Here is a 23951-nt window from a genome sequence, read left to right on the forward strand (position 1 = left end):
TAGAGCTGATTGACGAGACTCTGGTCTCCAATCGATTATAGAGCTGATTGGCGCCAATCCGGTCTCCAATCAGCTTTATGGTCAGTTGTCAGAAACACCGACTGCATTCTCAGGCTTCCCCATTGGCACAGGACTGCCCGAGAAGACCGTGGAAGGCAGCGGGGGAGGGGAGAATCTTCTCCCACTGCTTGTAAAAGTAATCCTGCAGCTAATTAGCTGCTAGGATTGCTTTTACATGAAAGCCGATCGCCGACTGAAGAAAATGATACCAGGATGATGCCTGCAGCTGTAGGCATCATCCTGGTATAACCACTCAAAGTCTAGTGATGTACTAGTACGTCACTGATTCTTGTTGGGTGTATATGCTATGTTGTTTTGTTTTTTTTTTTGCAGCCTGTGGGCTGAATTAAAAAAAGAAAAAATCTCTGCCAGAAAAAATGTGTTGTATGCCCAGCATTAGAATATACCGCCCTGCATCCACCCACTTCTAATAGTGGGCACACATGAAATGTGCCAAAAAAATATTATAAAATATATATTCCGGAGCATAGGGGCCATCCACCCACTGGCCACCCCAGGCCACCATGCTTCGGCATATATGCTCTTTTTTTTAACTGCGTATGAAAAAATCTCATCCAACAGCACTGCACGCACCTATTTATGTATAGTCTGAGAGCAAGACCCTATTGCTGTTAGAATAAACAAGTCGATGCTGCAGTTGAATGACATTCCTGCAAAGAAACCGCAATGGTTAACAATAAAACAGTAACTCAATAAAACAACTTTTTTATTGAAATATCTCTGCCAGAAAAAGTGTGTGGTATGCCCACCATTAGAATATACCTCCCTGCATCCACCCACTGCTAATGGTGGGCACACATGAAATGTGCCCAAAAATATTATAAAATATATATGCCGAAACATAGGGCCATCCACCCACTGGCCACCCCAGGCCCCCTTGCTTCGGCATATATGTTCTTTTAACTGCGGATGAAGAATCTCATCCAACAGCGCTACACACACACCTACTTATGTATATTCTGAGAGCAGGACCCCTTTTTCTGTCAGAATAAACAATTCAGTGCTGCAGCTGAATGGTGTTCCTGTAAAGTAAACAATGGTTAACGATAAAACAAAACAACAATAGAACATTAACTCAATAAACCAACAAGTGAATGGTGTTCCTGTAAAGCAAACGGTTAACAATAAAACAAAGTAACAATAGAACTCAATAAAACTCGATTAAAACTTTCTTTTTAAATTAAAATTTTTTTTTTTTACTTTTTTATTTTTTAAAACTTTTTTTGTAACAACCTCTGAGTTTCGGGTCTCTCAAAATGTGATGGACAATTTCCTGACTAACATCTTTTGAGACCCTTTGTGAGAATGGTAAATATGTGCCCTGAACTGTGCCGTGCTGTACCCTATACTAATACTCCATTAGTGTATGGTAGCGACAGAAGCAGTGCTTGAGGCAGAGACCAGTTTGGCCAGGACAGAAGGGACAAAAATAAGCGGGTGTCGCATCTTATTCCATGTCTGCTACAGACACGACATCATCTTTGGGGTGACCTTTGGGTTGAGGTACCAGAGAGGACATCTGGAAAATGCCTCTCATGCAGCCAGCTAACTGCATCTGGATTTGAGGATTGGGCCACAGCACCTTCTGGATACAAAAGGGCCGTGATGATCTCTTCCTGATATTTTAGGAAGGATCCACTTCATCCAGTTACTTTGTAAACTACAAAAGTGTTATTTATAGCCAGTTGAAATAGACACCTTTTTGTACCAGTGTCGAGCTTTTCGGGAAACAAACTAGGCACGGATTCATCATTTGATCACTGAAGTGCACCCTTCCCATGTTAAGATTATAGTCGTGGACACAGGGGTTTCTGAACATTGCTAGATACCGTGTTAAATTGGACTGTCGCATCTGCGTGAATGGAAGACAGGACGAAAACATCCCGTTTGTCCTTCCACTTCACTGCGAGCAATTCATCATTCCTCAAGCAGACTTTCTCTCCCTTTCTAAGTTGGGTATTTACAAGCCATTGGGGGAAGCCCCGGCGATTAGGTCGCACGGTGCCACGTAAGGCCAATTCCAAGATTGTACAGATGTCTAAATAGTGGCACTCTTGTATAGAGATTGTCCACGTATAAGTGGTACCCCTTACGAAACAAAGACGACACCAAGTCACAAACTATCTTGCCACTGCTCCCCATGTAGTCTGGACAGTTGGGGGGCTCTACTTCGCTGTCTCTTCCCTCATAAACCCTAAATTTGTACGTATAGCCTGTGGCCCTCTCACAGAACTTATATGATTTGACCCCATATCTGGCATGCTTGCTGGGGATGTACTGTTTGAATTCAAGGCAGCCAGTAAAGTGAATGAGAGACTCATCCTCGCAGATGCTTTGCTGGGGCGTCTACACATCTGCAAATTTTTCAGTGAGGTGGTTTATGAGGGGTCGAATTTTGTAGAGCCTGTCATGTTCAGGGTCATCCAAAGGATGACAGGGTGTTAGTGAAATGCATGAAGCACGTTATCGTCTCATATCTCTGCCTGGCTGTGGCAGCAGAGAACAGAGGCATATGATGAATCAGGTCTGTGGACCAATGTGACCGCAACTCATTCTTTTTTTGTAATGCCCATGTTGAGGGTTAGGCCCGAAAAAGTTTTAAATTCGGAAACCGTAATAGGTTTCCATGCAAATGGTCTGACCAGGTTTGAATTTGGGTAAACCTAAATTCCTGGAAGATTTCACCCTGTATAAATATGACTTCCTAAAATACAATTCCTCTCTCCCTGCTGCCAAATAAACCTATTTCAGCATTGTTCTCATTAGGGACTTGAGCCACATAATTGAGATCCTAAGGGCTTACACTTGTTCCCCTGGCTTTGTAAGGGTCTCCCTGGATGTCCGTTTTAATACCCTTCAGTTTTTTGTCAACAAAGACCGCTATATGCACTATAAACAGTTCCAATTCAAATCTGGACTGTACTGATTTCAGTCTCCTCTACAATTATTTCAGTTTCCCGAGTCAGTTCTATCTACAAACCCATGTGACTGCTATGTGGGCTAATTATGCCCCCAGTTAAGCTAACATCACAATGAGGCATTGGGAGAAGCTCAAAATCAGGAATAACAACCCGTTCGCTAAATAAATCATATTCTACTGTAGATATATTGGTGACATCCTGATTATTTGGAGCAGCAGGAACTAGATATTGGGCTCCTTACTTGACCACTGTAACCGGAACGCCTTTGGGTTTACCTTTACGTATGTGACGGATTCTAACCAGCTCACATTTTTGGATCTAGACTTGATGCGCAAAGATGGATGTATAGTAACAAAAAAATCATTTAAAACCAATGAGTGTCAACTCCTATTTACATTATGGGAGTTGCCACCATCAATCCCAATGGGGCAGTTCTGTCATTTGAAAAAGAATTGCACAGAATTAGATAACTATGTAGAACAGTCAAGTTAGATGTATAAGTTGCGTGAAAACGGCTACCCAGAGAAATAATAGAACATACACGAGATGCCTATCAGAAGGAACCCCTGAGGATTCCAATTTAAAACTGGGTATGCGAGATAACTTTAAGCATGATGGGGTTTGGTTCATTACTAAGTTTAACTGCAAACAACGTGCCATTTTATGCATCGTGCGCATGAACTGGCACATCCTACTGATCAATCCTAGGTTAGGTCCCATATTACCATGGGGCCCGAGCAGCAGCATCTTCAGAAAGGCTAAGTCTATCAAAAAGAGTGGCTCCCAGTAAACTGACAGTGCCTCTTGATCCAGTCTCATTGACTCAAGTTCTTTCAGGTGTCTCTTTAAGCTGCCGGCAGTCCCCAATTCTTTTGTTGTGTTTTTTGTGGGCTTGTTAGCTTTTCATTGAAGTACATAGGTCCTATCCCTTCTGTTTTCAATCAGTTTTGCCACAAAACTGCAGCATGTTGGTAATAGGAGGCGTTGTCCTGGGATTTTCTACAGTTCGTTTTTTTTTGTTTAGTCTTCCTGTAAGCAACAGTATAACCTGACAAGTCTTCCTGTATCCTCAGTGGACTTCCCAGAAAAGGGTACCAAAATCAAATTTTTCTCATTATAGATGCTGTCAAACGCAGAACTTTGCCTGCATGGATTCGAGAAGGATTAGAGAAAATGGAAAGAGAAAAACAAAAGAAGTTGGAACGCGAGCGAATGGAGCAGCAGCGTGCTCAAATGAAGCAAGAACAGAAGAGTCAAGATGCTGAGGAGGGTGATGGTCCTCGTTTACCTTTGAAAAGCAAATTTGTAAGTTAAAAAAAAAAACAAAATGGAGATACTTGCAGCTAGAGGAGCACTAGATTAAAGATAAAGGTGCACAAATCACAATGACTCTTCATGTTCTGTTTAAAATATAGATGGTACAGTAAACTTGTGTGAAATGCCACATGACTGCTGTATGCTAGCACTCTTTTAATTTAATATATGTTGAGAGCTTTGAATAGTAACTGCATGTTTTCATTATCAGAAATGGGTATTAACCACTTGTAGACCAGCGACATACTGGTAAGTTGCTGGACTTTGAGTGGTTGTACCGGGATGATGTCTGTAGCTGCAGGCATCATCCTGTTTTTTTGTTTTTTTTCAGCTGGCGGTCCGCTTTCTTGTAAATGCCATCCATACAGCTAATTAGCGGCTTGGTGTGATCTGAGGCTTTTAAGTGTAGAGGAGAGATCTAGACCCCAAACCTCCGCAAAGAGTTCATGTCCCTGCCTATTTATTATATTCCCTGTGATTACAATAAAAGTGTGTGCAGAGGGGAATTTAAAGGAACAGTGTAAAAAAAAAAAAAAAAAATTCAAACATTTTTTAAAGCTCCCAGTGCATCAGGCCTGTGTAAATCTAAAGTGGTAACCTGTAAAGGCTTTTAAAACATCACCTTTGGATAATAAAATTTATGTACTTTGTTGCCTTTCCAAGAGCATGCGCAATTTTAAAATGCAACGTGTTTGGTATCTATTTACTCAGTGTAACATCTTTTATATTTTACCAAACAATTGTTTATTATATTGTGATTATGTTAATTCAAATTCAGTGCATTCAGCAAGTGTATTTTTTCCTCAAATAATTGTTTGAAAAGCTGCTGCTCAAATACTGACAAAAATTGCAACACCCAAAATTTTTATTCTCTAGGGCCTCTGCTTTAAAAATATATGTAAGATTTTGGGTTCCAAGTAATTTTGTAGCAAAAAAAAATGCTGATTTTTACAAACAATAAGTGTGAGAAAAGGCTTGGTCTTAAAAGTGGTTGACTAGTAGGTTTAAGAATTATATGGACAAATATACTAAAACTGGAGCAGCTGTGCTCAGTAATCAAACTGCTTCTAGTTTCAGCCTGGGTTCACACTGATGCGGTGCGGAATTCGCATTTGTTTCTGTGCGAATTCTGCACCGCATCACAATCGCACCCCGTTCATTCGAACCGCTGCAGGTGTTAACAACATCCCGAAATTGGTTCCCAAAACTTCCCAGAATTTGCATGTGTTTTGCACAGGAATGTGCTACTGTTCCTGTGCAAATCAAATGTGATATGCCGCACCGCAGAAATGTGAACCCAGGCTCAGGTTGTTAAGTTAAGCTTTGAAAATGAATGATTGACGATGCTTAGTTGCCAGGCACAGCTGCTTCAGACTTTGTAAATTTCCCTCATAGTCTCTAATTGAGACCTTCAAAATATATTCTGTGTACAACAGCATGCAGCTGAAATCTGATATGGTTCTTAGTTCCACAGAAAAAAGAAAATTTATAGTAAGCAGATTCTCAGTGTAAATGACCCAGTTTTATATTTCTTCTGTAGGACAGTGATGATGAAGAAGAGGAAGATGATGAGAATGAAGAGGACAGAGTTAGTTCGAAAGTTAGCCGGAGTCCTTCCCCAGCTCCACAGGAAGAGAACAGTGAGTCAGAATTAACTGAAGAGGAGAGGGCTTATCAAATGGTACGTGTTTTGTTCATATGTCTGCACCACAGAAGTTAAGAAAATATTTGATACAGGTCCACTAGTATGGCAATTTATATTATATTGTCCTGGACGGGTGAGCCTTGGACAAGATTTTTTTTTTTTTTTTTCCCCTTAAATCGCACCCACCTAAACCATTTTATTTTTACCACCTAGATGATTTTGACAAAAATGCTGCTAACAGAAATTCTTTTGGATGTCACAAACGAAGAAATTTATAATGTGGCAAAAGAGACCCATCGTAAAGCAACCAAAGGTAGCCATTTTGTTTATAATGCATGGCTTTTTATGTATAATTGGCTTGTGTTGAAGGAGATTATTCTCCCTGTAAAACCATTATTTCATTTAGGCACATTTCATGTAACTAGAAGTTGGACAGATTTACATGTGTTGCCTATATTGTGTTTTAGTAGTTTTAGTACATTACATCTTCTTAAACCTGTGCAGAACCTTTTATAACTAATTTCAGATTATGTTAATTAACTATTTTCTTTGATGAAGCTTTCAACTATTTGGCAAAGCTCCTAACCTTATTTTTAAAACTAGACATGAACCCGTCTGTTTCTTTTTTACCACGCCAAAGCTTTTAATAGTAAGCGAAGGAGTGTTAAATTAATTCTGCTTGTAAGTTTGTATGGATTTTGTATTTTAACCTTTCTTCTCTCCCCCCAAATAGCAGCAATAGTAATAAATTTTGCATAGAAGCTCATGACTTTGAGGTCGTGACTATGTGTGTTAACATGTTGTTCCTGTTGTTGATGTGATACAAAGCTCCTGCAAGGCAGCTGGCACAGTCCAGTGCACTGGCTTCCCTCACTGGACTCGGTAAGTGTGTTCCACAATTATTGGATGGGTGGGATTTCTGTGGGATAAGACAGTTTCTGTAACGTGTGCATGATTTTCATGAAAGCATGTCCAGTATCTGCCATGAAATGCAAGTCAAAGACAGTTTACCTCACATCATTTCACTGGTGAATTCAAATAAGTTTTTCAAGACTTTCTACAATAATCATCTGCTGGCTTACTCTACCAGTTCACAAGTGCAGTTTGAAAATGCCAAAAAGATGTTACATTGTGTTTAGTGCAATGTACTGGATATGTTTTAGTATTATAAACATTGTCTTCTTTTCTTACTGTTTTAGAATCTGCATTTTGATGGTAAAAATTGAGTGCAGCTTTGCTCTAAAATCTACTAGTTCTCTCCTCCCTTGGCCTAGCATCATCAATTGTAGTAGCACAGTGTACCTTAGATCAAGCTAGAACAGTTTCTCTGTGGCCTTCTACCTCCCGCACTGCCTTCTCCATAAATACAAGTGTGTTTATGCAGATAAGGCATACCTGATAGTGCACACCATGCATTAAGGTGGGAGATATAGCAATATTTTACAGATTGGTACATTGTACCATTTATTTTTGACTTGGAGGGTGGAGCTTACTAGATTTCAGGTCAAAGGTATAGCTGTCCTTTAATGATAATCTGTTTACTCTGGGTCATTGGTATTCATGTTTCGTTCACTTTAGATGTTATACGGTGCGCCCATTATGTATGTCAGTTGCATTGCATTTATCCTAATATATGTGTTGATATTGTATGTAATGTGCACAATCAACTCGCTGTAAAGGAAACTATATATATTGAAATAATTTAAAGAAAATCAATAAAATATTTTTTAGTATTTTAAATAAACTCTTGGCTAAATATTTGCCTCTTTCATTTTATACTTGTGTCTTATGATGAGCTCAATTGGGTTATTAAATTAAGTTTAGTAGTAATGAGTGGGTGGAATTGAGTTCTCTGGAAATATCATTTACTGACTTTTCATCAACTTTCAATGAAAGATGGTGCTTTCTAGTCCTGCTATCAATTTCCTCAGCTTTAATTTTGGCAACTGCCGTCTGACCCGCAAGTAGGTACAGGCAGATGATCTATGATGGCAGGATCTGAAAGGGCATGTGGCAAGATTTTTAAAATTCCGAGAGGTGCGTGAGATATACCCAAATGATTCCTTCCAATACTTTTTTATTGCACTATACCAGGGGTAGGCAACCTACGGCTCTCCAGCTATTGCAGGACTACAAGTTCCATCATGCCTCTGCAAGTCATAGCTGTTACTATCAGTTTTGTAATGTTGCAGTGCCTCATGGGAAATGTAGTTCCACAACAGCAAGAGAGCCGCAGGTTGCCTACCCCTGCACTATAACTTCTCACTTGATTTATTGTGCTTTACTTGGCTTTTTGAATACCTTAACCTTGTTAGCTGCTTAGGTCGCATTCGTACAAAAATGTGTGCGCTAACGCATGCTGCGTTCACAAAGTTTAAGTCTTGTGTTGCCTTTTAATTATAGTCAACGTGACAGATAATATGAAGCACTCAGAACTTTTTTTCTTTTCAATGCTGTGCAATGCAACACATTTATTGTGAACAAGTTCTACTGATTTGCTCCTGAGAGGGTAGACCGGTAAAAAAAAAAAAAACACTTACTAGCACCTCTTCTCCTCTTGGGGATCTTTGTTTACAAGAACAGAGTTCAGTTTATCTTAGTATCCCAGGAGGCTGGACACCCTAGTTCTTTTCTATGAGTATTGTGAATAAGTCCAATGTATGTTCTTGTGCCCGTCCATTTAGCTGCATTTTAAAATGGCTGTTCATCTTGTGTTCTGAATGGCATAGCAGAACATAACTTCTACAGAAAAGTGATCTTAAATTGCTAATCGTACATGAATAAAACCTTATGTTGTTCTCCATTTTTAAAGTGGTTTATGGTAAAAAAAAAGCTTTAGAACTTTTTTGGCAAATAAATCCAGTAACTCACCATGTCAGGCTATAGGTATTTTGAGTTCATTAATGATTTAAGTCTTCAGCACATCCTGCAGTCACTCAGTAGTGGAAAATAAACAATACCTGTTCAGAAAATGGGCATTTTTCTCTGAACACTTCCCTTCCTGAAACTTAATATATTTGAGCTTACATCATCAGATTTAAACTTGGAAATATAAAAGCGGATTTGTGCATTTTAGTTTAGTCAACAAGCCTACCCTGCCTGTTTAATCACTGTGAGCGCAAAGTGTCTGAGCCATCCTGATTTTCTATATTTTTAGTTAAAGATTAATTCCAGGCATCATCACGTCATACATAGTTGTATTGGTTCAGCTTGGACCAATGTAACTATGTATATGACATAACTAGCTGATGCAGATGGAAATCACTGAATAGCCAGGCAGATTCCTTGTGAATACAGAAGGCTGACTGCTCAGAACCTATGCCATTCAGAGAATGTCTTGCATCTTCTGAATGAAAGTGTTTTCTGATTGGACAGGGTGGAAAGGTGGGGCATTGATGTCACACTCTCCACCTTGTCCAATCACAAAATGCTTTGCTTTGCATTTTCCTAATAGTGGCCATGTGCAGCCAGTGGCTGCTCGGCATGGGACCCAGAAGCAAGTAGAGATTGCTGAAGTAGTAGTGTCTAATTCAGTGATTTGCAGCAGCATTGGCCAGGTATGTCATATACGTAGTTACATCGGTCCAGTCTGGACTAATGTAACTGTATAACATGCTGATGCCTGGAATTATTCTTTAAGGAAATGCCTTAACATACTCTACTAATAAGCGTGTATATAGAAAAATAAATACCTGCATTTTATTTGCAAAACTGACCCATATGGTCAGTTTTGCATTTTTAGTCACTTTTTTTTGTATATGTTATATTTTTGATACAAAAAAAATTTACATCAGTGGTAGATCCTCTAAAGTGTAAAATAAGGAGATGCATGTGAATCAAACAGTAGAAGGATTATATTAGTACCAGCATATTGTGTACTTGAGAAGGCAGTAGGTTGACACATCTCTCATTGCTGCTTGATGGACTGGGCTTTATGCATGCAGGTGGACTGGGTGGTTATGGATCTGCAGAAAGTGAAGATGAGAGGAGTGATAGAGGATCAGAGTCTTCTGATACCGATGAAGAAGAACTCCGCCATAGGATACGCCAGAAGCTAGAAGCCTTTAAACGAAAGGAAAAAGAGCAACAGTTACTTGAAAGACAACAAGAAGGTAACCCATTTGATGTCATTGATGCCATTGTCCGTGTACTTCTCAGCCACTGTCAGCTAGCTCTAGATTGCCTGCCACACTATCACAGTCCCATTATAAATCGCTGATTTATTACCATTACCAGTATAACATCATAGCTGCTCTTTAACCTTCACACAAACCAATTAATATGCACTTTGTGAGATTTTTTTTAAACCAAAGATATTTTGGCCTAAACTTCTGAAGAAATTTTTTTTTTTATTGTATTTTTTATAAGAGAGAGTAGAAAATAATCTTACCCCGCCCAAGATTTTTTAAGTCTTTTTATTATTTTATGTAATAAAAACCAAGTGGTGATCAAATACCACTAAAGGAAAGCTCTATTTGTGTCGGGGAAAAAATGATATAAATTTCATTTGCGTACAGTGTTGCATGACTGCGCAATTGCCAGTTAAAGTAGCGCAGGGCTGAATAACAAAAACTTTCCTGCTCATGAAAGGGGTAAAACCTCAACCCAAGTAGTCAATGATTGAGAGAAATGTTTAGCACAATGATTGTTGGGGCCAAACCTTGACTTGCAGAGAAGTCCTCCCTGTGTATGGCCTAAGCCTTGAATCCAAAGGTTTTCACAGGAATCTGTGATGACTACAGTATTTGCATTTCAGTACTGTTATACTTTACCCTTTTACACTAGGCCATGTTTTTTTAAGGGGTAGAACATGCACCTTATGTTTTTCTTGTGTGCCTTACATGGTTTTAATTAACATGAACAATGGCAAAAGAAAATATTGCTAGTGCCTTCTGCCTTCCTGAACTATAGATGAATAGCTGAATACACAGACCAACTACACAGATTACGCTTGACACCATCCATGCTATTCTTTCTTCAAGAAGAGACCACCAGCAATCCGAGGGTTAAATCCTGAGTCTTGCACCAAATAGACATGTTTTGTTCATCTGCAGCTGTGCACAAGGGTATGCAGTAGGCCTAAATATAAAATAAAAGAACAAAGAGACGTGCATGACTAGTACAGTTAAGCACTTTAATAGGATGAAATAAAATAAAGTCCAGAAAAAGTGCACTTGCACGTTGCCACATCAGAGAAGCGCTTTGTACATAGCTTGAAGACACTCGCAACACAACCACTGATGAAGAATCACTGTCAACTCCAAGCTGAATCTAATCCTATTTGTGCTAACAAGCTGGGGAAAGTGAAAGGCTCCCTCACAGGGCTCACAGTCCAGAGCTCCCAGCAGGCCACCGCAGCCCCAGCCTGTTAGATCCACTGGTACAAGCCTGCATGTAGCCTGCTGTGAGCACTAGTACTCCTGAGGCAACCTTTCTCTTTCCCCAGTAGGATTGGAATCAGCTTGGAGTTAAGAGTAAAGCCCCAATCACTCTTTCATGTAATGGAAACGTGCATTCCTCAGTGCGTTTGTTTCTGCAGGTCACAAATAGCGCAGCTCATTGATTTGAATGGGTTGTGCTACGTTTGGCATACGCAACAAAAAGCTCCTGCACCTTTTTTGGATGCGAAACGTCAGTGTTTTTCACATGTATTTTGCAGTGCTTGCCTTGTGTTTTGTTTGTGCATTTCCCTATGTTTTTCTCTTCTTTTAAAATACGTTGATTGTTCAGCTATGTCTGACAGGGTATGAGACCTGATATTTTTTCTTGCTGCAATATAGTAATGCAAACAGATCTCCTCACCCCAGCCTGTGCCTTGACAGTGAAAGGAGACGCAGAACACTAATGAGCTCATCTCTCTGCTTACTCACCTGATGGCATACCCCTTGCACAAATAACACAGGTCTGCTACTAAAAAGCTGTTTATTTTCATCTAATTTCCATGTATTTTGGTGTGCTGAAAACAAAATATTGAAAAAACTAGACGTTATGATTTGCCACAAAATGCAAAATTGTCTTCAAATTTATCAAATTTTTTTAATTTTTGGGGTTTTTTTATATTATGGGTTTTTAACCAAATTTAAAGTCCAAATTACTATTAATTCACATAAGTACATTTAAGATATAAAATGGCAAAAAAACCTTAAAGGGGTTATCCGAGTTGTGTAAAAAAAAAAAAATATGGTACTGTAAATTTGATGGTCAGCAATATATACATAAGCTAAGCAAGTTTTAGGGGAAAAAATGTTCTATTTCCTCATTTCCCTAGTTCTCTTCTGGCCCTTTGTTGTTATTTGCATGTAAACAATCTCTGCCCCTCCCTCCTGCAAAGGGGGTGAACACAAGTGCTGCTCTGAGTGACATGTCTGACTACTGGGATACTCAGCAGCATGCTGTATGTGTAAGCCTCAGCCCTGAGTCTGTGCTTCTAATGGTAGAAGGGGTTAATCTTTCCTGAAGAATCCAGTGGGAAGGAGACACAGGGCAGATAGCAGCAGCTCTGGTCAGTGCAGGGGGGCGTGGCCAGCACTGTGACATCTCGTGTACAGACACAGAGCTGCTCTCTCCTGCAGTCCACACTTGTGCACGAATCATCATCAGGTTCTTGGTTCTAGGCTGTTCACACTTTTTCATCGCAGTTCGTGTTAGCTCGTCATTCTTAACCGTTATGTTATGGGTCTGCGAAAGTGTATTAATTCGCCAGACGGTTTGTTTCATGTGTGGTGATTATACAGTGTTGAAGCAACAGCAGAATATTAGACTTTGTGAAAAAAGTATACTTTGCATACTTTGGACTAAAAATTGGAGATCAAGATAGAGTGTGCAAACGGTGTGTTGAGGACCTCCGAAACTGGTTCAAGAGTAAGAAAAAATCTTTCCGTTATGGGACTCCTATGGTATGGCGAGAGCAAAAGAACCATAGTGACGACTGTTACTTTTGTTCATGCGATGTGAAAGGGTTTAATTCCAAAGGGAAGCATTCCATTTCATACCCCAATCTTCACTCAGCAATTCGTCCCATCCCCCATGGCACAGATATAGCAGTACCCAAGCCCCCTGCTACCTTGAAAGAGATACTTAGCTCCGATGAAGGTGAATTCATACCTAAACCAGATGACGAATCAAGTTCTGACTTTGAAGATGATACAAGACCAAAATTGTTTTCTCAGGAGGAGATGAATGATTTGGTAAGAGACTTGAATTTTCCCAAAGATGCTGCTGAGTTACTCGGATCAAGGCTGAAAAGATGGAATTTATTGTTGCCAGGAGTGTCATCTTCATGGTTCAGACATCGTGAAAAGGAGTTCTTTCCTTACTTCGCCCAGGAAGAAAAGTTGGCTTATTGCATCGATTGTTGAAGGTCTGATGGGTCAATTTAAAATCCAATATGATTCAGATCAATTGCGTCTTTTTATAGATTCTTCATAAAGAAGTCTCAAAGCAGTTTTACTCCACAACAGTGGTTTTTACGCTTCCATACCTGTAGGTCATTCCGTACACTTGAAGGAAATCTACGAGAACTTGGAATTGGTTCTTCGTAAACTTAAATAAGAAGACCATGGTTGGCAAGTGTGTGGGGACTTGAAGGTCTTGTGCATGCTGCTCGGGCAACAAGCTGGGTATACCAAATACCTTTGTTTTCTGTGTCTATGGGACAGTCGAGACCGACAAAATCACTGGACCAAGAAGAGTTGGCAGCCGAGGGTGCTAACAGTTGGTGAAAAAAATGTCCTCCGAGAAACTTTGGTACCTTCCTATAAAGTTCTTCTACCACCTCTCCACATAAAATGGGGATTGATAAAGCAATTCGTAAAATCACTTCCAAGAGATGGAGAATGCTTCAAATACTTGGTCACCAAGTTTCCAGGCCTGTCGGAAGGTGTGTTCGTCGGACCAGACATTAGAAGGCTTATAGTTGATCAAAGGTTTGTCAATACCTTGACGGATCCTCAAAAAGAAGGGTGGATTGCATTTAAACAAGTCGTACAGAAATTTTTAGGCAATAACAAAGATCCTCACTACAAAAAGATCGTCGGACGAATGCTGAAAGCATTTCGAGCTTTAGGTTGCCTGATGAGTTTGAAAGTGGATTTCCTCCAGTCCCACCTTGACTACTTTCCTGAAAATTTGGGAGCTGTGAGTGAGGAACAAGGTGAACGATTCGACCAAGACATTAAAGAGATGGAAAGGAGATACCAGGGAAAATGGAGCATTACAATGATGGCAGACTACTGTTGGATGCTTCAGAGAGACATTCCAGCTGCTACTCACAAGTGTAAATGCACCAAGAGGAGCCTCACAGGGAAGAAGAATCGAGTTTAGTGTGTGTAGGTGAGCTCATTTCAGTTCAAAAAAGGATTTTCATTAAATTGTAATAAAACTTTAACTTTATTAGTCTATTTCCATTTATTTTGAGATATTGCCTTATTTAACATAGTTACCTAAATTGTCAGGAAACGTGATGTCCTATGACAAAATGGAGGTCATTTTTGGATTTAGCGCACCAAAAAACATAAAGATTATGTGGAATAACCAAAACAGCTCTTGAAAAAAATGTTTTTGCAGACCTGTGAATTGGCTACTTATGTTTTGTGCTGCTTCTCCCCTCTGCAGTCTACAAGGACCCCCATCCCAGCTGGAATATGATCTAAGGACGTGTGCCTGTTCACATTGTACAGTTTGTGGTTAGAATGTTTACAAATAGCCATAGTCAGAATGAACAAGCTTTTAACAGGGATCACATGAAAAAGCATTCTTGCCTAAATACTGGTCTTTATGGATATATCTTATCTCTTCTGTCAAGGGAAAAAGCAAGGTTGCTGCACTAGCCCTTTGGCTAAGTCCACCTTTATAAATAATATTTTTACAGGAAAAAAATGTCTGCAAAGCCTTGCGTCCATGATCAGTGTATCATGGGTGAAATGCCAAGCTACTGCAGGCTTTCCTCCAGTTCTCTATCCCTACAGAGGCACAGATTTTTTCAGTTGGGAGAGCTGGAGGAAGTATCAATGGACTATGTGTGCAGTAATCAGCGGTTGCAGACAAAACTTGTAGTTCATTCACACATCTCTCTGAATGAATGACGTGGCTGTAACATAGTGTAAAAGATGGAGTTGGCCTTTCAACCTCCTTGGCGGTATTCCCGAGTGTAGCTTGATTATTATAGGGTTAATTATAAGTGCCAAAAGAGGTAACCTCGAGCTACAGTCGGGATTAACCTGCAGCGTTGCTCTGGGATTCCCTCTATCACTTAAAATGTCCTGCACTCCCGCGATGTGTCCCCTGCAGCGTCCCCGGCCATCTCCATCATGCTCCGGTCCCTGTGAGCGTCAGGACATACGGGGGCCGGTACCGGCGGGAAATTTAAACTTAAAAAAGTGACATTCACTAATACACTAAAATCACATAGTAAAACATTACTGTTTCAAAGCATTTCACATACATTTTGTCCCTACTGCTTTGTCCTGTGCCCTGCCTGCATTTTTACTGTTCTTTCTGCCTGGAAACTGAGAAAAGTCCATGGTGTCCAAAAAGCGTCCCTTTATGTCAAAAGCGGTTTTAGACCAGCTAGAATATAGTGATAGTAAATCAGAACCACTTGCAGAATTGAATGATAATGATTTGTGGGGAAATTCGTCATCAGACACTGAAAACGATATTGCGACTTTGCTCAGTGATGTGCGAACTTTGCGCTGTATTTCAAATTTCAGTGTTTTTGGTTTGATTATATTATTGAATTAAATTTATTATTATATTATTTTTTATGATTTATTATATTATAATTTATGATTTGTGTTTCAAATTTTCACACCCGGGATGTTTACTAGACTCTTGTTCAGACAGATTTCAGTGATATATTCCTAAAAATTACAGGCCTACAATAAAAAAACGACATATTTCCATGCAAACAAATTTACCGCTTTCAGCACAGAAATACTGACATAATCAGACTGCTAGGGAGGTTAAAGGGTAGAAAAAAACTGAAGCCTTCTAGCAACTACTGGAAGTCGTAAAGGCACAGACTGCTTTTAGGCACTGATAAACTGTTAACCCCAGCCAAATACTTTTCTTTTGGTTTGAACAGAATAAGGAAGAAGATGGGTAGCACACGCTGTTTTTTTTTTTTTTTTTGTGTCTCTTCCCTATTGGAGAGATTTCTACTGGGACAGGATGTGAACAATCTATTGCAGCGCAGACTGCAATAATACATTGTTTCACAGCAATTTTCAAGAGTTAAAACCTCTCAGGTTATTATGAATCTGCTTCATGGCTGGAGTTTATGCTTTTAATAAAGCTTTCCCCACTTGCATTTAATTGACATTTTATATTTGTCTTAGTAATTACCTAAGATTGACAGATTTTTTTTTTTTTCTCCCCCCATGATTTTAGAGGAGAAAGAAGATAACGATGACCACAATATTGAAAATATTGAAGTCGACAAGCCTGATACAGATATTGCAGATGACATAGAAATACATGAGAAAAGAAATGTAGATGGCGAGATAGAAAGCGATAAGAAAAAGTGTGAGGCTTTACCTGTGCTTGAGCCTAAAAAGGATGTAAAGGAAAGGCCTCCTGCTAGAAAATCAAGAAGCTCGAGTAGTAGTAGCAGCAGCAGTAGTAGCAGCAGTAGCAAAGAACGAAGTAGCAGTAGTAGTAGTAGTGATTACAGTACCAGCTCTTCAAGCAGCCATAGTTCAACTCCCTCTTTACCCAAGAGGAAAAAGAGACGAAGTCATAGCCCGACACCTACACGCAAAGTAAGGCGTAGCAGGAGTAGGAGTGTCACACGTAAGAATCGTAGAGACAGAAGTAGAAGCAGAGGGAAAATTAGTGAGCGGAGGAAATCTAGCAAAAATAGCATGGATCGAGAATGGCGAAGGGAGCGTAGTCACAGCAGAGAGAGAAGGGTGAACCGTTCTAGAGACAGACATGCTGTTCGTAGTAGAAGCAGAGATAGACGTAAAATAGATGAACATCGCAGGAGCTCCAGTAGAAGCAGACACAAGCATAGGGGCAGTAGTAGGGAAAGAGAGAAGGCAAGGAGTAGGAGTTTTGAAATGGATAGGAAGAGAAGAGAATCTGAAAAGGAAAGAAAAAAGGAGAAATTAAAGAAAGATGAAAAATATAAGTATAATATTCTGGAAGATGATAGAATTAAAAGTAGGAGAGAGAGTGAAAGAACATTCTCCCGCAGCGAGTCATCTTCCTCCAAGGTGTCCCGTCAGGACTCCAGGCATGAGAGCAAAAAAAATTCTACAAAGGAGCAGAAGAAGCGACCGTCTTCTAGTGGAAGAAGCAGCTCAGAATCACCTGTTTACAAGGATAAAAAATCTAAGAAAGGCAAACAAAGTCGGTCACGGTCTATGGAGAAATCTCAAAGGTCTGGTAAGAAGGCAAGCCGCAAACACAAGTCTAAGACCCGATCAAGGTAGTACACTTTTTCTTTCTATTGCTTAATATTTTTATTTACAAATTTTTAACTGCATATGCATTGTATGATGATTGACGCTTTCGGTTACTATTATTAACTTTAACTTTGTTTCCAAAAGGCACTTTTTACTTATCTAGATCACACTAATTCTGGCCTTTTTATTTTTGTTTTGCAGATCATCAACACCTGTTCGTCGTAAACGCTGATGAATCCACAGAGCATCATAATATTTTTTTAAAATTCAATGAGTTTTAAGGGCTTGTCTCATTTTAGAGACACATTATGGCTACATAGGTGCGGAAAATGATTTCTTTCCTTCCCCTTTCCTATTTTCCCTATCTACTTTTTAAATGTGTACATTGTTTTTCCTTTTTCTTGCTCATGAAAGTAAAAGAGTATTAAAACTACTTTGTATTGTATATTTTCAGCATACTAGTAATGTTTTTTTAGCTGTAATGTTCTCAAGATAACAGTTAAATGTCTTGTCTTGTTAATAAAGTACTGCCCTTATTTTCTTGCTAACAAAAAAAAAAAAAGATCACACCAGCATTTCACTGGTTGCTTTTACACTATGCACAATTTACAATTCATATGTCCACAAACACACAATATCTTACATCTCAGCTAGCCAAACGTACTGCTAAAGATTTGAACCAGATTTGTCTAATCAAAAAAAAAACTGAATTGCAAATACTTAAATTGACATTTTGCTTTTATTTTACCTAAATGTTATGGAGTTCCAGCCTGCCTTTACTCATTGCGGCCCTTTACTTAACTTTTGCATTTCTCTTTTGTGAGAAGTGAATGTAATGTGTGGTGAAGGGCTGCAATGTGCAGTGGAAGTGAGATTAAAGCCAATGATCTTGTGAGATCAGGGGCTCAAATATTCCTAAATGAAATATAAAGGTTGACAAAATAAGTTAAAAAAAAAAGAATTCATAAAAATAGACCTATGTGAGAGGGGCAATTCATAAATTGTGTTTTTATTTATATCAAAACATTCTTGTGACACATTACTGTGTGTATTTGTATAGCCATAAGGATACTATGCAAGTGTGACAAATGTCCTAATATAAATTCAATTATTTCTGAATAGGCACACCCCTCCCCTCTCCTGTTTTAACTTTATATATTCTGTGTGTGTGTACACACTTGTGCACAGCCATACTTTAATGCCAAATGGGTTTGATGTTGCCACCAACAGGAACTGGACGCTAAGTGCAACTAAACTAAAAGCACACCTGGGGGAAGGGGGTGGCTCTCTGGAGATGGCCAATCCACCCCATCTGCAACAAGGAGGTCAGTTAATAGCAGAACCAGTTATTTCCTAGTGTCTAAGGAGTTGGGATATGGAGCTAGTTTTTTTCATTTTTAGTTCCACTAGATTGATTTTTGTTTGGTCTTCAGTCAATTGTGATGTTGGGTGACAGGCCGGGTCTTTTATATCCGGGATATTCCCTCCAGCATTACCAATTAGCACATGCCATCCCCAGTATAGGAGACTGGACTGTGACAACTGGCTCACACAGGGTTGCTACAAGAAGCATGACTCCTCAAAGGATGCATTTGACAGTTGGACTTGGGTTCTTCAGTCACAGCACCATGTATTGGCTGATAACACCCAGATCAATATAGAATCAAAGGTGGTTTGTCCCCCCCCCTAGCCTTTGCTGGAGAACTAAAAGTCTCAGGTTTGACTCCTACTGGTCCATGAATAATATCCATGTTGGGTGCATTGGTTTACAGCATAGGTATTCCCTGATCGTTTGTATTAGGGGCAATGTCAATTTTCACTGAACTACTAAGGGCTGTTGCTGAATGAGCTAGTGTGAGGTCCCCCCCCACACAGCCTTATGTGGAGCTGAATGAGTTAATGTGCTGTTTGATTCTCATTCAGAGCCATATCTGGAGCTGAATGAGTTAATATGTTGTATGATTTCTCACTCAGTTTTATCTGGACCTGGTTCAGTTGATGTACTGTTTGGTTTCTCACTCACAGCCGCCTTTAAGTTAAGCAGGACCATACACAGGGCAAATTTTTTTTCCTGCAACCATGGGTCAGTGGCGCTGTCCCTGCTGGGAATGGATAGTGATTACTGCTAGCCGCTAGCAATCAATCACGTGAAATCCAGCAGGCTGGTTGTACCCAAGTTGATCGAGCGATCAATTTGGTACATTCAACCTGCCCATACATGGTTCGAACTGTCTATGGCTGGCCTTATTTTGTTTTCTTTTTTCCTCACAACCCTATGCTGCTGAATTAGCTAACCATTTTCTTTCTACTCTCAGCCCAGATAACTCTTTTTCCACTCACAGTGATGACGCATTCCTCAGCTGTCTGGTTGAGTGTGACTCATACTAGACCCAGCTACATTTCTCCTTCACATAGTGATCTCAGTGCCAGGGTGAGTGTGTACGATAGAGATGCTGCCGGTGCCTCCCCCCCGCCCCCAATCTTCCTGTTCTGTTCCCATGGTCTTGCTTCTTGGAGGTGGTGGTCATGGATACAGAAGCTGCTCTGAAGGTTCAGCGTCATAGACACAAAAAGTAGTAAGGAGATTGCTGCTTTTGCATCAAGCACAGTAGGCTCCTATCTCTACACTTTTTGCAGTGTGACGGAAACAGGTGCCAGCATGACTGGGGCACGATGGGTGAGTTCTTTAGCAATGAGGACGTCAGGTGTCCTCATTGCTAAAGAACCTGCTGCTTAATGTGGGAAGTCATTCTTCTGAAACTCTTTTTTGTCAGCTATTCTTTTGAGGAAGCATTGGTCAAAAGGTGATCTACCCCTCAAGTAGTGAACCCTCCAGTTTTCAGGTTGAATAAGGCTACTGTCATTTCCTCCAAACAATCTCTTTCCTTTTAAGACCCACCGACAAGGAGGGTGGAGAGAATTGCTTGTTCTATGTATTCAGTTTCTGGAACCTTAATTTGTCCAGTATTCACTTTTGCTATGGTCTCTCATATTTTTACTAAGTTCTGCCAAGGCTTAGCTTCTGAACAAGTCTCTCTCACTTATGTGGAATTAGTAGATCAACTCGTTCAAGGTCTTCCATACCTGTGTAACATGGCTCTGGATGCAGGCCAGTTTGTTTCTCACCTGTCTGTCTCTACTCTTGTTTTTACAGTGACTTCTCTGGCGTAAGTGCTGGTCTGCATCAGCCTTCCAAAAAGTTCTTACATGCCATTGGCAGGTAGTCATCTCCTTGATGTGTCTCTAACTGAACTCATTAAGATCATCACTGATGGCAAGAGCACCTTCCTAATTCAGACTTTGAGTCCAAGGCTCCCAAGCCCACAGACTCTTTGCTTTATGTGTAGGTGTGCCCTCACCTCACCATCTTAAGGTGGGGAGATGTCTCCTGTTTGCAAACTGCTAACTGTACCATTTTCACTGTCCCAACAAAGGATGTTACTTGTCTGCATCAGGACCTAAAAACCTTAACCACCATTTTAAAGGTGTGCACATTTCATATGGAGTCAGTTTGCTTCATGATGGCCTATTTTTACCAAAATAGTTTTTATTGAAAGTTTTTATAGTGGTAGTGATAGCCTCCTTACATCAAAGGGGATTTCCTTACCTCAGTTGTTCTCAAGACACATTCATGTCTCTGTTTGCTTTACTACCTTGTCATAATATCATGGCAGCTGCCCCCCTAGATATGGTCTGGGAATAATGGTACCATTTCAGTCTTTGCAGATGACACCAAGTTAGGCAGTGGAATACCATCCTTACATAATGTCTCCAAGTTGAAAGCCAATCTCAATTCACTGTTTAACTGGCCACCTGTGTGGCAAATGTGGTTTAATGTTGATAAATGTAACGTTCTGCTCAAAATATGCACATATGCTACATACTCGGTGTATGTCTGGGGGAATCAGTGGTGAAGGATCTGGTAGATCATAGGTTTAAGAGCATGCAATGCCAAACCAGTTTCTAAAGTGAGCAAAATCCTTTTCTGTATTAAAAGAGGTATAGACTCCAGAGATATAATTTTACCCCAGTACAAATCATTAGTAACACCTCATCTGGATAATTCAGTTCGGTTTTGGGCACCAATTCACAAAAAGGATATTGACAAACTGAAGAGAGTGCAGAGAAGGGCAGCCAAAATAATAGAAGGCATGGAGGAGCTCAGCTAGAAGGAAAGATTAGAGGAACTATTCTCTTGGGAAGGGGGGATATGATCATGTATAAATACATAAGTGGTTTATATAGTGAACTTTGTTTAGTCATTCGCTTTAAGGTCATCATAGAGGACAAGGTGGCACTTTTTACGTCCGGAGGAAAAGAGATTTAACTTCCAAATACAAAAAGACTTCATAGTAAAAAGAGCTGATTGTGTCCAGCTCAGTAACTTGTTTTAGTCTTGAATTCTTATACAACTGAATATTAAAATTTATAGGGAAGGTTGAATCTGGGTATATCCGATTGCCTCTTGTGGGATTAGGAAGGAATTTTTCCCCTGCTGGAGCAAATTAGATCCTGCTTTATTGGGGGGGAGAGGTTTGCCTTCTGGATCAACAGTGGGTATAGGACTGTGTATATATACGGTTGCATATATTTTTTTTCTCCCCTTTTTTTGGTCGAACTGGATGCATTTTGTCTTTTTTTCAACCAGACTATGTAGCTATGTCAGTTGCCTGATTTCTCTGTGGACCATGTCCACCTGTTTCTGCATAAGAAGTTTGGGTCTCAGTGGCTTCCTTCATAGCATTCACTGCATCTAACACCATTCCAGACCTCTACAGCGAGAGATTCTGACAAAATGGAACCAAATTCCAGGTTTGCTGGAGCACCTCATCTGTCTATCTCACCTGATATATATGCAGCATTAACCTGGTGGTTTTTGGTCCACTGTTCTGTCAGCTGGGAAGGCTTTTCTCCTTAATTGGCTGATCATTGCCACAGAAGCCAGTCTTGAGGGGGAAGGGGTGCTGGATCAATTATCTGTACAGAGTTGGGCTCAGGAGCCCAGTCTTCCCATCTACATCTTGGAGCTTCAGGCAATATGTCTCCCTTTCCCACTGGAGAACTCTCCTCCAGGATTGCCCTATCATGGTACAATTGGACAATACCACAGCAGTGCAAAAAAAAAAAACGTTTTGGTGCACTGAGAAAGATGTCCCAAATAAATCTCTATAATCCTGACAACACAAGTCCTTAAAGCAAAGCTCCACCCAAAAGGGGAAATTCTGCATTAAGCCTTTGTTCCCCGCTCTCCATTAAGGATTGGCACCTTTGGGGGGTACCCGAATTTGACAGGTACCTGCACCCACTAACGCTGCGAGCAGAAGTTGTCCTCCCTCCCTGTAGATTCTCACACATGCGCAGTGGGCACCCGGTTGTGAAGCCGCAAGCTGACACAGCCGGGTAACCACACTGAAGATGCCGGCGCCAGGGAGAGAATACGGCCAGTGAAATCGGTGGTGAGGACACCACTGGACCGAGGGACAGGTGTCTGTATTTTAAGAGCAGATACAGTTTTTGTAGCTGCTGACTTTTTTTTTTCAGGTGAAACTCCGCTTTAATATCAGACCAAACCAAACATCTTGAACCAGTGGCATCTAATTCCACAAGCTAGAAGTGACACTGTATGTGAACAAGAACGTGGAAAAGGAATACACCATCAACAGTAATATTAAAAGCTAACAGTTTATTCACACAAAACTGGCAACTCACAAAGCAGTAAATGTGCTTGTCAAGCATCAGTAACTACTATGATCACATCAGTCCAGTACCACTATATCCCTCACCTATAGCACTGTCCTTGGCTATGCCAGTGGATCCCAACACATTCTGGTCAGCTTGAGTACACTAGGCAGAGATGTCACTTCCTGGAGGTCGTAGTAGTTCAGAGCATGTGTGTTCCATCAGGCTATTGGGGCCATATTGTACTCGGTATTTATGGTAAGTGGCAATGGCAGACCAGTGCCCAGCCAGGCTAACCACAAGAAGTAGCCCAAAAGTCACAAACAAATGCTCCGTGAAATCTGTGCTCTCTCATAACTACTAGAGTTTGGTATAAATGCAAACATAAAACAATTACAATTTTAAAAAGGACTATAATAGGAGCATATAATTTAAAACAAATAATACATGGAATAAAATTACAATAAACCAGTTATGAAGAGTATATTTGGAGTAGCAATATAAAAATCTGATAAAAAAAGACCACAAGGGTCCTGTATGAAAAAATAAAATTGGGTACGTATAAATCCTCTGATGATTAATTACATAGCATTAAAAATATATATTATGCTATGTTACAGACACAGATGGTAAAAGATCTAATGAAAAACTGAAGGTTTGGGGGGAGCATATATACCAAAAGGAAATATTTTATATTCAAACTTGTGTAAGGACTGTAATCTGATGGACAGATGAAGATGGAATGAGAACATGGAAGGAAAAAGTATATGTTTCACAGGAGAAAGGAGACTTTAGATGGATCTGCCAGTAGCAAATATATAACAAGAATGAAAAAGGAAAGCAAACAGGAATAAATGTTACATGCATATGTTAAACCTCAATAGGAGTCCTAAATAAAAAATT

The 23951-nt window shown here is 40.0% G+C and overlaps 1 protein-coding gene across 2 annotated transcripts in view; it reads left to right on the forward strand.

The window, feature by feature from the left end:
- The window catches only part of PNISR (PNN interacting serine and arginine rich protein), a 37778-nt gene extending 19976 nt beyond the window's left edge, over positions 1–17802 (forward strand). For both annotated transcript variants that reach the window (XM_089665230.1, XM_089665223.1), the window contains exons 6-12: positions 4123–4307; positions 5857–5997; positions 6175–6274; positions 6790–6843; positions 9906–10073; positions 16351–17392; positions 17571–17802. In XM_089665230.1, coding sequence (XP_089521356.1) covers positions 4123–4307; positions 5857–5997; positions 6175–6274; positions 6790–6843; positions 9906–10073; positions 16351–17392; positions 17571–17601 — 1721 coding nt within the window. In that variant the 3' untranslated portion in view covers positions 17602–17802. The remainder of the gene's footprint in view (positions 1–4122; positions 4308–5856; positions 5998–6174; positions 6275–6789; positions 6844–9905; positions 10074–16350; positions 17393–17570) is intronic.
- Positions 17803–23951: the final 6149 nt, after the last annotated feature.

Source organism: Staurois parvus, unplaced genomic scaffold (genome assembly GCF_062004578.1).
Source record: "Staurois parvus isolate SC_StPar_1 unplaced genomic scaffold, SC_StPar_1.0 ptg000048l, whole genome shotgun sequence".
In the NCBI taxonomy this organism is placed as follows: domain Eukaryota; kingdom Metazoa; phylum Chordata; class Amphibia; order Anura; family Ranidae; genus Staurois; species Staurois parvus.